The sequence below is a fragment of the Rhinolophus sinicus genome, chromosome 3 (assembly GCF_057876585.1).
Source record: "Rhinolophus sinicus isolate RSI-liver-muscle chromosome 3, RSI-T2T, whole genome shotgun sequence".
Classification (NCBI taxonomy): Eukaryota; Metazoa; Chordata; class Mammalia; order Chiroptera; family Rhinolophidae; genus Rhinolophus; species Rhinolophus sinicus.
In genome coordinates, this window is record NC_142503.1 from 121903717 (window position 1) to 121920082 (window position 16366).

The 16366-nt window shown below is 32.8% G+C and overlaps 1 protein-coding gene across 1 annotated transcript in view; it reads right to left on the bottom strand.

The window, feature by feature from the left end:
* The window catches only part of SCFD1 (sec1 family domain containing 1), a 96026-nt gene that overhangs the window by 19077 nt on the left and 60583 nt on the right, over nucleotides 1–16366 (bottom strand). The window contains exons 16-20 of the mRNA XM_019754524.3: nucleotides 15956–16026; nucleotides 13712–13791; nucleotides 7454–7516; nucleotides 5655–5730; nucleotides 1774–1827 (exon numbers count right to left, since the gene is read on the bottom strand). Coding sequence (XP_019610083.3) covers nucleotides 1774–1827; nucleotides 5655–5730; nucleotides 7454–7516; nucleotides 13712–13791; nucleotides 15956–16026 — 344 coding nt within the window. The remainder of the gene's footprint in view (nucleotides 1–1773; nucleotides 1828–5654; nucleotides 5731–7453; nucleotides 7517–13711; nucleotides 13792–15955; nucleotides 16027–16366) is intronic.

A 16366-nucleotide genomic window follows, 5' to 3' on the forward strand; every position in this document is an offset into this window, starting at 1 on the left:
GTAATGTTCCTTCAGTTACAAAGTGAAGGTCAATAGGACTGATAAATGAACTTACGCAACTTAGCGAAACATCTGAGTAAGACCCACAATTTAGCAAATCCCTGTGTCTGACTGAGAGACTGTTGAGGAAGGCATGTGTGTGGGATGAGCAGTAGGCAGGAATCCAGAAGTAGCAGGGTTTGGGTTCCAATTCTGCTACTAATAATATTGTGACAGGAAAAGTCCCTTAACATCTCTTGGTTTCCTCTTCTCCATTGTTAAAATTACTTGTAATGTTTCCTAAAACTCTACAGTTCTGTGATTCCATGAAGGTCATGGTTCTTGCCCTCATTAATACAGCACAGTGGTGAAAAATGTAGCCTGCCAAGTTATGACATTTATTAGCTGTGTCCCTGAGCAAATTAATTGCCCTTATTGCCACAGTTTTTTCATCTATAAAATGAGAATAAAATAGTATTTTTTCTTATAAGATTCTAATAAGGATTAGATGAGATAATATGTTAAAAATGCTTTGAATGGTTCCTGGCACCTAAGTTTGTAGTAAATGTTATCCATTAGCGCTTTTGTCATTATTTATCATCTCATCTTCAAGATTGGGGACAGTAACAAAATACTCCTTGTAGATTTGGCATTTGTCTAAAATTTTGCATTTATTTATACTTTTATTCTTTATTATTATTTGGGATATCTTCCAGATATTTACTCCCTATTACGAAGTAGTAGTCTATAAGATAATTAGTCATAAATATATATTTCTTGCAGGCTTTTCAAGTGAGTTCCTCCATATAGTCTAGGATGCATTACCAAAGTCTATTATACTACACTGTATATACCAACTACTTTCTATCGATTCCCAGGTGGAAGAATCCAATTTTCTTTTTAGCTTATTATTGCAGACAATTTTCTCGTTCCTTTCATAATTGTAACGGCCCCTTTTGGGGAACTCTTACTACATAGATTATACAATTTTTTGTTAATTTCCTTTAATATTATTACTCATGTTTCAGCAATTACAAAAAATGACACATTAATCTGAAAATTCTGCTCTCACTCGTTCTCAGCCTGGGACCCTAAGCCTCGCTGCCAAGTCTACAATGATCCAGATCAATCCAAACTAGGGTTTTGCTGGGAACAGGATCATGCTGCTTTCTTGATTCCAGACTCCTGACGATACCCATGCTCCAGTTGCCACAGTAACAAGCTGGCCTATCTATGAAACAGATTGTGGTAATTTTTACATTCCTTTCTTGAATTGTAAACAGATAGTTCGGAAACCCAGTCCTTAAAGTAAATGCTAACAATATTTACTCATTTGTCTATTTACCCAACAATTTTACTCTCAATTTACTTTTCAGCTGTAAAGAATTTAGTCTCACCTGACAAAATGCACTTAAAAATTTCACTGTGCATTACTAATTTAATTTTCAGAAAATTAAATTGGTCTGGTACTCTTATACCAGCTGATGCTCAGTTACTAGTCTTATTCATTTATAGAAACTTGCTCCTTAGGATATATTTTACATTTAATTATACATATAGAATATAAGCTACACTTAATTTGAATGAGAGCTGGCCAGAGTGGTTCCAGCAGCTGAGAAAACCAATTCCCATTATCTGTGATAATGGCTAAAAACTGCTCTTTGAGAACATGGACTCCCTCCCTTCCCTCGTGTAGTCTGCTATGGTTACACCCACAACGATCTCAGATTTCATCGCCTTTCATACAGTGGGTGCATTTAAGAATTTCCAAATACAATGTTATATGCTACTCACAGGGTTTGACTTCATCTCCATGAGATTGTCTAAAATACGAGTAACAGGTAGATTCTGTAGAAGAGATGAATATTTTGTTAAATGATAAGAATAACAAAACTAAAGTTCTTCTCTATCATCAAAACAACCTAATCATTTTATAGTTAAGTATGCTTACCTTTCAGTTAAACACATTCTAAGATTAAGTATTCTGCAAATGGTGTCATAGATGCAAATACCTTTGGTATTCACGGCTCAAAGTTTCCATAGAAAAATACAATTCTAAAGCAAAAGGTCCTTTTAACATGTGGGTGTATCCAGGTTTTAGTAAAAATACATGTTTTGGCTTTTTACTTTGTTGGATATGTGCTTTTTTGTACTAGTAATTGCAAGTTTTTGTTTTGATCACTTAAGATTCCCATTGTTAGTTTTCTTCATTTCCTGAGAATTGTAAGTTTCTTTGAAAACAGAGTAACCTGAAGTTTGTGAAAATGTATGAGATTAAATGACCTAACAGATTTCTTTCATTTCTTTAAATTTCTTTTTTTTTAATTGGGGAATATTGGGGAACAGTGTGTCCATGTCAAGTCATTGTTTCAATCTAGTTGTGGGGGGCGCAGCTCAGCTTCAAGTCAAGTCATTGTTTTCAATCTAGTTGTGGAGGGTGCAATTAACTGGACCAAGTGGGAATCGAACCAGCGACCTTGTTGTTATGAGCGCTGCTCTCTAACCACTGAGCAAACCGGCCACCCAAATTCTTTCATTTCTAATGCATATTCTTCCAAGCCAAAAAGATACTTGTGTTCTTTAAAAAATGGGGAAATGAATACATACGAACTTTACCGACCATTTTTATTTTGCCTGGGATAAATTCCAAATTTTCAATGACATATTGCACTGTCTTCTTACAGAACAAATTCCCCTCTGAACACGAAATGTGTAATACTGGTATTGGCAGAAGATTGCCTTCTGACATGCTTACATGCCTCGAGATAAGAAATACTATTGTTATATTTCAGTCTGATGATTTTTATCATTGTTTTGAAAATAACACGTGGAGTACAGAAATTTTACTATGTGACTGTTATGCCTATTCAAAGTCTATTCCTACTGGGATGGTATTCTGCCCACTTTGAACTGATATTTCCTTTGTGAACTGTACGAGATGTTCTGGAAAAAACAGTTTTGTATCTTAGAGGCTTCATATTCATAATACAACAAAGGCAACATTAAATCTGATTATTTAAATAACTGTAGATAACACACTACTATTTTACAAGAAGTTTACTTTCCTTAGGCCATAGAACATTTTACTATTACTAAAATGGACTGTCACAAAGGAAAATGCCGCTTTGGCAGAGAGAAAATACGCATTTCTTTCTTTTTCTTTTTCTAGGTTGGCAAGTAAAAAAACTTTTAAGATGATCTGAGGCAAGTAAAATTAAAGCTATTTCATTATTCTCTGATATTTGTGTTGGCCAGAAACTTTTTAATATAAACACAAGAACCAAATGTTCAAGCTGACTGAATGTATTTCCTGAATTCTACTATTCAGAATTAAAAAAAAAAAAAAAGGTAGCTAAAATTTTACTTTTTAAGTTTTGACTATAAGGTAATTAAGTTCAAAAAATAAATATAATCATTCCAAAGATTTAAGTCTGTAATTCTCAATGCTATGAGTTATTTGTAGTAAGGGATACTTTGTTCAGGGACTCTTAATAAATGGGATTTCCTTCTAAAAGTGACATGTTAAGAAACATAATGTAATTCTCCTGAAAAATAAATTTAACTACATGTGGTTATACAAGATCCAGTCTATTCAGAAAAAGGCAGATAATATCTTAGGAATTGTGGTTTCCCTTTTGTCTCATATAACAAAACCATCCTGTCGAGAGTTGATAATAAACAGAGTGGTATGACAAACACTCTCCTTGACGAAACTGTACTCAGGCTCTTCTGAGCTCTCTTTCAACTGGGCCTCGATTTTTGGACTTTTGTGTCTGTCTTTGCATTTTCCAACTTCAGAAAGAATCCTGCTAAGTTTAGCCAGAATCTCCCATCCTTGATATCTGATCAGGTTCCTTACCCTCCACTATCTCCCAGGTGATGTCTGATCACACTGGCCTGCCTTCAGCAAGAATCTTGTTAGGTGGGTTTAGCAGAATTCCTCTTTATCGCTGATGTTTACTTTTAGTAATTTTCCATCCACTGACTCTACCCTGCTCGTTGGCCATAAATTCTGTTTCCCTATAAGCATTTAGAGTTAAGCCCAATCTCTCTTTCCAACTGCAAGACTCCACTGCAGTGGTCCCGATACCTTCTACGATGGCCCCCCTGAATAAAGTCTGCCTTACTGCTCTTTAACAAGTGTCATGAATAATTTTTTTCTTTAAGAGGTATTATGTTAAACTGGAAACAGTTTAACTGTGTACAGTACGTTGGTCTCTAATGTGCCCAACTTCCTATTTCTGTGCCTTTTCACCTTTTTCAGCCTAAGGGAGTGAAGGTAAACTGACTCAGGAAAGTACTGTGAGCCAGTGTACAGTAAGTATTTAACAGTAGCTCCTTACCAGGAGAGAGGGGGAATGGGAGGGACTAAGAATGATTCCTAAGAGTGATAATGAAGCTAAAAGTATTCCTAAATACTTAGGAAATAATGCAATCTGAAATGTATCTGAAGGAAAGTTTGAAATCAGCTTCTTAATTAAATAAACCAAATTAGGATTTTTCACTGTTCTTTATTAATATTATATGGTTTTTATAATGTTATTTACTTATTCAAATAAAGAATTAAATATCTACTTTATGTAAAGTGCTATGGAAAATTCAAAGATGGGGAAAGAATTCCTTGCCCTCAAGGAATTCATCAAAGAAGTAAAATACTATATGTCAATTGTAGCTCAATAAAACTGGGGAAAAAAGCAAAACAAAAATAAATAATGTCAATACAAAAGACCACATGTACCCACTATAAAAGTATGAAGGAAGTTCAGAGAAAGAACAGATCCATTTTTTTCTGAAAACAAGTAAACACTTAATATTCACATTTGAATAACATAATTAGCTTTATCTCTTTTCTTAATTTGGTCTTTACAATCCCTCTCATTATAAATTGAAATATTTATGTGTGAAATATTATGTCTCAGACTTGCCTTAAAATATCCCAGTAAACAAAAACCAACAATATAGGTGAGGAAGGTAAAATAAGAACAACAGGATCTTGAGTTGAAGCTTAGTGAAGGGGTCAGGAGAGTCTGAGAAACTAATGTATATTTGAAAATTTCCGTAATAGAAAGTAAAAAAACACATTCTGTTTGAAAACAATCAAATCAATTAATGATGACTCTTTGAAGCAGAATATCTATGTATTAGCATAAAAAAACAACAGAAATACAAAAATCATTAAAAAAAAGTCCTATGTGTAAAACTAAGGAAGTGTGAAATGAAGCTACAGTTTCATTATCCCAAAACATGAATTCTACTTAAAATGTTTCATTTATTCTAATTTACTATTAAGTTCAATAGCTTATTCTGTTAATATACGTCAAAACTTAAATTATATGCATTATGTAGCAGTTAATCATCCTAGATAGGTTTAGTTCTTTTTCAATTAATGTTCTTCCTCAAACCTGACAGTAGTCAAAGGAAAATAAAAGTGTCTACAGTAAAGTCCAAATGAGCACATTAAAAAGAAAAAAGAAAAAAAAGCAATAACAGAGCTCTGAACGACCCATGTAAAATTACCCTCATATTCTTAAATGTACCAAAAAAAGACCCTTGATTTTATTTTATTCCTAATATTTATAACTTGAATATATCTTAAAGTTGCTCTAGTTGAGCAATCAATCTGTCAGCATTTATGCTCAAAAGTTACCAGTATGTTTTCTAACAAGTGTACTTACTTGCTGTTTCAATACCAGGTTCTTCACTCCTTCCATCACAAACTGTGATCCTGTATTCATGACTCGTGATAAGAGACTAGGGGCAAAAGAGGGTACAATAAGTATAAATTATCTCTCCAACATGTTATAGATAATATATTTGCCTGATTACACACCACATGCTCATATCCTCCGTAACTACCATCTTTGTTTTCACTAAACAGAAGTGACCTGAGAATTTCCACTGTTGCAATTTTATTTAACAATAAAAATGTAATAAAATACTCTGACTGGTCAATAATTATTAATAAAATGTAAAAATAAAGAGCTGCCCTTAAAATATTTTAATTGCTTACCCTTAGCTATAGTTTTTAGGCAAATTATTATTTGAAGAGAATTGCTTGCTTTCCTGATTGCCTTAATGCTAAGACAATAAAATTAAAGATAGTAAATTAAGTTGCTTTAGGAATTCAAAACACACTAAGATATTGAAAATACATATGCCTGTAAGTATAATGAGTAGGTCAAAAGTTACTCTATTCTCTTTATCATAGTAGCTAGTGGCATTGTATACAGTCTCCCCCACTATACATAAAATTTATCATATAAAAATGTGAAACACAACAAACACATGTAATGAATTTTACCTCAATTTTGATGAATGTTTGTTGTCTAAATTTCTAACATCAAAAACAGCACCGACAAATGATATGCCATGTTAGGTTTATATTTGTCGCTAAAAGAGTCTCTCACTTGGGATCAAAGGATGCTTTGTAAGACAGATTGGTAATCCTGTATTATGATATCAGAAAGCTAGATAGCCTTTAAATCACCCGAGATTTTCTTGTAACCCATTTTATCAAAATTATCAACTACAAAATCCGTAAGAAATCAAAAGGCTTTTAATTAATATTCAATAAGTTTTTTAAGACACGAAACTGGATAGTCTATTTATTACATATATCAGAGTAATTTTCCAAATATATTTTCCTTTTCTGTACCTTGTCCCTACTGCCCTCTGAAATGAAGAGATGGACAAGATGAAAATCCTTTCTTTAACCAAAACAACAGAAAATAATCTTTGTTGGAATGGATGGTTCTCAGGCAATTCTCTAGCACCAGACAACTCTGGGGGGAGTGTGTCAGCCTGCAGATCACTGTCTGAAGGTGAGGTCAGCTGGATTCAATCTGTTAAGCTCTTACAAGGTCCTGCCTCAGGCCAAAGTGCTTTTGTGTTTGGAAGTTGTTTCATTAAAACTGGCAGCTCAGCATGGGCTAGGATAAACCTGGTTTCCTCTGGGCCTCGCTCTTTTTTTCTAAACTATAAAAATTAAGTTAGGAATTTAAAACTGGTATGTTATGGAAAGGAGTAGTTAGAATGACCTTGTTTAGTTCCTTTGAAAATCATGCCTATTCTACAGGGTTCTTTAGAGTCAGAAGTCGTACCCAGCCCTGGGGATTTCCTCCCTATTATTTAGCAGTATGCCCAGGTCTGTGTTGAAACTAGGCCTTGAATGCCTAGCTTAAGTCATCAATACTGATGTAAAATAGCTTTAACCTTCATGTATCTTTTGCAAATGAAAAATGTAATGTTTTAAAAACAAGGAAGCAAAAGAAGCCAATAGCTCATCGTACCATGTAAAATATATTAACTTACATTTTAAAATAAGAATTTAAACTAAGGAAGACAAAGAGATGTTGACTTTAATTCTGTATCACAATGAAAATATTCTGCATTCAAAGTGTCAGTATGTTTTTAAGGCATGAAAATCTAATTATGGTTTGGACTTATCAGATCAGAACTATTTGAAAATATTTACCCCATTGGTTTAGCAGTAGTGTTCCCATAGCTGGCAGGAGCTGAGGCCATCTTGGCAAAAGCCCTAGGAAATAAGAAAATTATATTTAAAAGCTGACTAGAGATACATTCAATATCATGGTATTAAAGTATCTAATGACTAACTTTAAGTTTTACTATGCAGACATTTTTTGAAATGAAAAATAATTTTTCAATATAATACAATGTCGCAGTACAATTAGCACAGAAACAATGATATAAACCTAGATTATATAATCTGTAACTATGTAAAATAATGCCCAAATACAGTACAATTAGTACTGAAACACTGAGATTCTCTAAATTCATTAATTTTCCAAACTTCATGATTTTTCTTTTCCTTTTCATTTTTCCAATCATTAACATGAAACAGACTTGCTACCTTAAAAGAACAATCAGGTACTGATTACGTTTAGTCTCTTTACTGTTCCCCATATTCCATACTCCCTCATTCCTAGAGACATGCCTTTTTTCATGCTGTCTTTTGGGGGATGGATATAAACTTACTGCCTTCTTTTCCAGCAAAAATTGTACATTTCCGTTCAGACTCAGCTCAAAACCATTTTCTTCATCAACACTATTCCAATTCTACTACCTAATGATTTTTTCCTTTTAGTTATATCCCATACCACACAGTTAAATGCATATACTGATTTATTTTCAAGTCTTTCTAAATGTCTAGAATCTAAACTATAAAAATTTTGAAGGCTGGGGAAAACAATGACACTTAAGATGTGTTTTCAAAAATATTTTCCTTCTGGGTCTGTAATAAGGGTATTACAACAGTCTGGATATTTGGTAATGGAGAGTAGTGGAAATCTAAAGGGAAGATACAAAGAGCATTTTGAAAGATAATCAGCTGGTCTTGGGAATTAACCTGATATAGGGGTGATGGAAGTTCAAGCAAAAAAGGAAGAGGAAGCAGAGATGACGCTGCGATCATTAGCTTGGGTGCCTAATATAAAGATACATAGTATATTTGGGAGATAAGGAGTTGACTTTACTAGTAGAATAGTACAGCTGCTGGATCCTGGAGGAATGTCAGGGTTAAAGATAGATAGTTGAGAGTTATCAGTAGTGAAATAACTCCGAGGATAGGTGAGCTCTTAGAAAGTAAAACTATATTAGTGGGAACTGATTGCATTGAATGAGTTTGACAAGAAAGAGAAGCAAATAAAGGAAACCCAAACTGTTGGGAGATGTAGAAGGCAATCCAACATGCATTTCAGGAAGGAAAGTCGTTAAGTACTACAGACTGATCAATGAGGAGTAAATTATGATCTTAATGAAAAAAACTGTTAATATTCAGCTTTTCTGAGGTATAATTTACATATTATAAAGTGTTTGCTTTGAAGTATATGGTTCAATGCATTTTAATAAAAACTTATGTAATCACTATCGCAATCAATATATAAAAGATTTCTAATACCCCCAAAAGCTCCCTTCTGCTCTTTGCAGTTAATCCCCAACTCCCAGCCCAAGGCAACCACGGATATGTTTTCTGTCAATATAGATTAGTTTTGCCTTTTCTAGAATTTAATTTAAATGTAATCATATAGTATGCTCTGTTTGGCATCTGGCTTATTCACTTGGAATAATGTTTTTGAGATTCATCCATATTGTATATGTCATTAATTTGTTTCTTTTTATTGCTGAGTGGTTTTTGATTGTTATAAGAAAATTTATTAACCATTAATATAGATATTAACCCATCTAGAGGTTTTTTTGCCTACTATTAATAAATCTGATATGAACATTTATGTACCAAAAAAAACAAAAGTATTTTCCTTCTGGGACTATATTCACTAAAGAGAATCCAGAAAACAGAATGCTGCCAGAAGAACCCCACTTCTTTGAGATAACCACTGTTATGATTTTTGTTTATATTCTAATCTTTGGACATATACATATATAACACATACACATTAAAAAACAAAATTAATATTATATTTACATACTTTTTTATAACATATTTTAGTAGCATACCACAAACATTTTTATATGAATCATTATTCTTTTATAATGATTCTTAATTATTTCAAATACTTTTGTAAATAAAAAAGTCTATCTACATATAAGAAAATCTTATAAAAATTTTTTAAAAAAGGAAATCACTAAGATGCAGTAGTTAAAATGCTAAAAATATTCTATTTCAATGTGGACAAAATCTGCTGATACCATTAGAGAAATCCCAAACACAAAAATCACAATCTTGTTCAGAAAGGATGTGAATCAACTGTTTTCAGCAGTAGACTGGAATTTCTGCCTTTAAAAAAAAAAGGATTTTTCCGTAGAAACAACTATATCCAAACAATAAAGAAGGGATGAATATAGTAGATTTATATGGCTGAAAATTATGCAAACAGTAAATAATACCACTGAAAATTATTTAAGACAATGAAAAACTGGTACAACGAAAATTATTGGAAAACTAGAATAAACAATTCTATCAAGACTTCTGGTAAAGACGGTGGTGGAATAGGTAAACACTGCACTTACTCCTCCCATGACCACATCAAAATTACGACTAAGTTACAGAACAACTACCCTTGAGAATGACCTAAAGACTACCTGAATAGAACTGCTATAACTAAGGATATAAATGAACTATGTCAAAACTGGCAGGGTAGAGATGCAAAACGGGCTGGTCACACACCCACATATGGTGGTTAAGAATCAGGAGGGTACCAGAAGGAGAAGAGAGACAGCAAGAGATTGAAAACCCATTTGAAGAAATAATGACCGAAAATTTCCTTAACCTGGTGAAGGAAAGAGACATATAAACCCAGGAAGCACAGAGAGTCCCAAACAAGATGAACCCAAAGAGGCCCACACCAAGACACACTATAATTAAAATGCCAAAGGTTAAAGACAAAGAGAGTATCTTAAAAGTAGGAAGAGAAAAACAGCTAGTTACCTACAAGGGAGCTCCCATAACACTGTCAGCAGATTTCTCAACAGAAACTTTGCAGGCCAGAGGGATTGGCATGAAATATTCAAAGTGATGAAAAGCAAGGACCTACTACAACCAAGATTACTCTACCCAGCAAGGCTATCATTTAGAATCGAAGGAGAGGTAAAGGTGTTCATCGCTACCAAACCAGTATTACAAGAAATGTTAAAGGGACTTCTGTAAGAAAAAAATAAAATAAAATAAAATAAATGAATAAAATGGCAATAACTACATACCTATCAATAATTATTTTAAATGTATAAGGATTAAATGCTCTAATTAAAAGGCACAGGGTGGCTGAATGAAAAATAAAATAAAAGCCTTACATACGCTGCCTACAAGAGACTCACTTCAGATCAAAAGACACACACAGACCGAAAGTAAAGGGATGGAAAAAGATATTTTGTGCAAGTGGAAATAAAAACAAAGAAAAAAGATGGGGTAGAAATACTTGTATTAGACAAAACAGACTTCAAACAAAGGCTATAACAAGAGACAAAGAAGTAATTCCATTCTGGGCATTTATCTGAAGAGACCCCAAACACTAATTTGAAAAGACATGTGCATCCATATGTTCATTGCAGCATTGTTTACAATAGCCAAGATATGCAAGCAGCCTAAGTGTCCATCGATAGAAGACTGGATGAAGAAGATGTGGGACATATACACAATGGTACATTACTTGGCCATAAAAAGAATGGAATTTTACCATTTGTAATAACATGGATGGACGTAAAGGGTATTATGCTAAGAAAAATAAGTCAGACAGAGAAAGATAAATACCATGATTTCATTTATACGTGGAATCCAAAAAACAAATAAATGAAAAATCAAAACAGAAACAAACTCATGATGGTTGCCAGATGGGAGGAGGGTTGGGGGGCTGGGTGAAAAGGTGAAAGTGATTAAGAAGTAAAAATTGGCAATTATGAAATAGTTTGGGCATATAAAGTACAGCATAGGGAATATAGTCAATAATACTTTAATAACTATGTATTGTTCGAGGTGGGTACTAGACTTATGGGGGGAAAATCACTTCATAAGTTATATAAATGTATAGTCACCATACTGTACACATGAAACTAATATAGTATTGAATGTAACTAATTAAAAAATACGTATGTTAAAATAAAGAAATAAATAGCAAAAAAACTATAATAATGATTTCTCAGTTTTCAAAAATATATGCAATATGCATGTGAAAGGCTATACACTAATGTTTACTTGTAGACTCTGGATGGTGAGATTACAGGTAAATTTTTACTTTCTTTATACCTGAGTTTTCTAAAATTTACTTCAACAAACTGGTATAACTCTTATAATTGGAAAAAGAAAGTTACAAACTAGAAATTAAAGTTTTGTAACCATATGAGATGATGCGCAAGACTCTCTTTCCTTTTATAACACCAAATGTTTGATTAAGGAGTTCCACATTAAGTCATAATTGAAAAACAATGACATATGCCACACAGCCATATGTAGAAGTGTATATTATAAAAATTAGAAAAGACAAGTTTTCAGCTTCTCTTTTTTAAAACAAGGTTTGTTGCATTTCGTTTTTTATTATAAAAACACAGTCAAAAGAAAATTTGAAAAAAACAAACAAAAGTATAGATAATAAAAGGCACTCATCAAGTCACAACTCAGAGATAATTACTGTTAACAACTTGGCATGTTTCTCAAGCTGTGCATATTTTTTAAAATAGCTGAGATCAGAAAGCATATTCAATCTTGTAGTCTTAAAACGATTGTTTTAAGAAATGTTTTGACAGTAATGTTGTTATAGAAAACTTGGAAAATAAAGATAAATACCCAAAAGGAAAAATTCTACCACTCATAGTTAGTCACTATTAACATTTAGGTGTATGTCATTTGAGCTATGTAATTATATGTATATAAGTGTATGTTCATAAACAACACACACACACACACACACACACACATACACACACACACATACACACGGATAAATGAATAGATAATAGGGATCAGATTGTAAAACATTTCATCTAAGTTTTGGGTCAAATATCACTTACGTATACACTGTCCCTATCTCAACAAATTTAATTGTCGCCCTCAAGTTAAGTTTTTATCACTCAGTTTTATTTGTGTTATGTCACTTAATATGGTTTAACATCGTTCTGTTCATTTGTTAGCTTGTTTGATTTATTATTCCCACAACACAAATGTAAATTCAATCAGAGTGTGCGCCCTCCACAGCACGTTCACTATTGTATGCATGATGCCTAGAAAAGTCCCTAGGCAGAGAGATAAAGGAAATATTTATCACACGAATGAAGGAATTGTGTGGTAAACTATAATACTTTTTCACCTTACAGTGTAACATGGATATTTCCCACTGTCATTAAATAAGTCTCCACAATATGACTACTAGTGACGATTGCATTCTATCTTATGGGAAATGCTATAATTCATTTACCAATCCTATTGTTGGACATTTAGGTTGGTTTTCAAAATTTCATTATTACAATTGCTTCTAAGATTTTACAACTCCAAATACTTCTTTGGGATAAAGTCGTAGTACCGTGTTTCTCCGAAAACAAGACCTAGCTGGACAATCAGCTCTAATGCGTCTTTTGGAGCAAAAATTAATATAAGACCCAATATTATATCATATTATATATTATATTAATTATATTTTATTAAGACCCCGTATTACATTGTAGTAAAATAAGACCGGGTCTTATATTAATTTTCGCTTCAAAAGACGCATTAGAGCTGATCGTCCGGCTAGGTCTTATTTTTGGGGAAACACGGTAGAAGTGCTAGGTCAAAGGAATTTTATTAAAAACAAAACAAAACAAAATAAAACCGTTTTATACCATCCATTTTATATCAATTGTTGCAAAATTACAATTTATATTTCTAATAGCATAGTATAAATGTACCAATTAATTTGCTTGTATCCTTGGCACCACATTTTCTAAATCTCTGCATTATGTTAAGTTGCATTTCTCTGGTTACTAGTGAAACTAAAATTTTCTTTCAATGTTTTTGAGACATTTGACCGAAAACTTTACCCCCTTTGACTTTCTAATTTTATCAGTGAAGAAAATATAATCATATCTAGGAAAGAAGTCATCACTATTTTATGTAATTTTAACTTGTGGATAGGGTGGGCCAGATAAGAAAACACTTATATCATTAAATAAAGAAAAAATATTAAGGCATTGTTCAGTTTTCTTAGTAACACTGCCATTTTCTTTGGAACTCAATTTCCACTGTACTCTCTTAAATGATAAAAATTATAAAGAAAATAAAACTTACTTCCACTGTTTGATATATTGTAAGGGATTAAGGTTGCATCCTGCATCAGTTAAAGCTTTCTTGTATTGCTCCAAATCAGCCTGAAATAAACAAAGAGTGACACGACAAAAAATTTTACTTTCATGAAAGAGAAGACTATTTTGTTTGTTGTCATATAATTATTCAAAGATTTAGACCAAAAGCATGAGGTTAAATTTGAGGCACCCGAGTACAGTGGAGCTGCATCTTAAGTGAGTATCCAAGTGAGCGTCTGAGGCAATAATGACATATAATGAAAATTACCTTGGATGGGCTCCTAAATCACCTATAAAGCACAGTATTTTGTCATCCCTCAGTAAGTCCCAGAGTCATTTTTGTATTCCACTGTGGAAATAGATGGCCTTTCCTTGGGATAAGCATCAAATGAAAGGTTTGGCTTGACCAAGAATATTACAAAATGAGAAATACCAGGGGAATGACACCGACTCAGTCAGAGGAGAATGGCAGATTCAGGTTTTCCTATCTCACATTCACTCTAGAGGTCAGAGTTATTAACTGAATATGGGTTTCTTTTTAAACTTGTTTTCTCTTTCTTGCTTTTTTTATTTCCCAATGAATAAGTCTAGTTGAATTTGTGTAATTTATAGGCACCTATCATCATAGTGACTCCATGATAAAAATTTTTAAGAGAGAAACTTTTAAGCTCACCTTTACCAGAGATGTTTACTACTTTGCATTTTTGGGTCGATTAATCTGACATCAGCAGTCGTAATTTGCTTTAAGCCTCTTAATGATCACTTAAACTTATGAAAAGACATAATCCTTACCAAAAATAGATGAAAACAATGGTCAAATTAAAAAAATCTTGAATTAAGTTTTAAATTCACACATTCTTAAGGTAATATAAACAGGCTATTAGAATCCCCTAAGATATAGGTAAACCCTCATTAATGACAGATATTTCTAAAAAGAAAGCTACACTTTCTGACTGAATTATAATAAAGGTCAATAGATGTATTCCTAAGATAAAGCAGAATTGGCCTAAAGCAAATAATTAGTTCAGTTTGCTGTTTTAACATGCCAATGATTTTTGACCAAAAGAAGTCCTGCGATATTCCAGACATTAAAAAATAAATGTTAACAGCAAAGGAAGAGTTTACAATAGTCATATCATTCTAGATGTCATCTCTAAGTTTCTTATACTTGTTGCTTATCCAGTAAAATTATACTGAGTTAACATTAGAAAGAGTTAACAGGTCTCTAACCCAGCAACAAGACTGGCACAAAAATCACTGCTTTCCTTCACAGTAAGTTAATTACCTATACATACTTAATTTTTTTCTTCTGTAAAGTAATTGATGGCTCATTACAGAAAAAGAAAAAGAATCCACCCTCCTAATAAAAAAAATCTTCTAGAAGGAAAATTTGTCATTTTCTAATTATTCTTAGAAATTTATTCCGATATAGTTACTTTACTGCAATACAAACCATCTCAACTTCATTTTTTAAAAAACTTTATTTAAGTGTGTTTTTCCAGGACTCATCACCTCCAAGTCAAGTAGCTGTTTCAATCCAGTTGTGGAGGGTGCAGCTCACAGTGGCCCATGCAGGGAGCGAATGAACAACCTTGTTGGTAAGAGCACCGCACTCTAACCAACTGAGCTATCGGGCCGCCCCTCAACTTCATTTTTTTATGAACCATATGACATGAATCTGAAGTTTAATCTTATTAAATTCAATATTTACAGAACTTTGGAACATTGGATGTTTGTCTTCAAGTGACTCCTCTATATTCTATAATGGATATCAGTTTTAACACAATCTTAAAATATTGCCAAATTTTTACTTTAGGTTAAAAATTAAATTCCTTGTAAATAACTATTAGTAGCTATAGCTCAAAGAACTGAAACTATTAAGATCATCACAACATGAGAAATGATAAGGCCAACCTTTCAAAAAGCACAGCACACTCAGTTAACTTAGTTCAGAATAACTATTCTCCTGAAATAAGTGTTTTGGCCACTTGGATTCAGTTGACATCCCAACAACTTAAAAGGGGTCAGACACTTCACGAGTGGCTAGTTCTCTCGGTGACAATAAATACTGCTATAAAACTCAGCAGTAAACAGAACCAACCTTAACAAACTGTTTTTCTTTTAAAGAAAGGAATGAAGTAGCTATTTGGCCACAGTGATTTTCACTTCTGTTTTTGAAACAAACAAGTTATTTCCCCTTTTTCCCAATAACTGAATACGCAGGACATACCTCAGAAGGCACTTGCTGTGCGCTTATATAATAGATAAGAAACAGCCTCATTTTATCTTCTGGAGTTCCCGCTACAAAGGGGAAAACAGAATTTTTAAAAACAAAAAACAAAAATCCTTTCATAATTCTAATAGAGTTTAGTCAATACTTATGAATATATAAAAATTCAAGGTATATATAAATGTGACTAGACAAAATATAGTCCTTGATTCAACTGATTTAAGATTATAGGCACTACAACATGTAAAATGCAGATATGGAACAAAATAAAATACTTGGGGATTAAAGGGATAGTATATGGAAGTATCTCTAATCTATCTTCCAATTTATGTATTATGTTGAGATTTGCCTTTTAGATATCAACACCAAAAGAGAAAAAGGTATAAGCAGGGTAATCATACAATTCTAAAA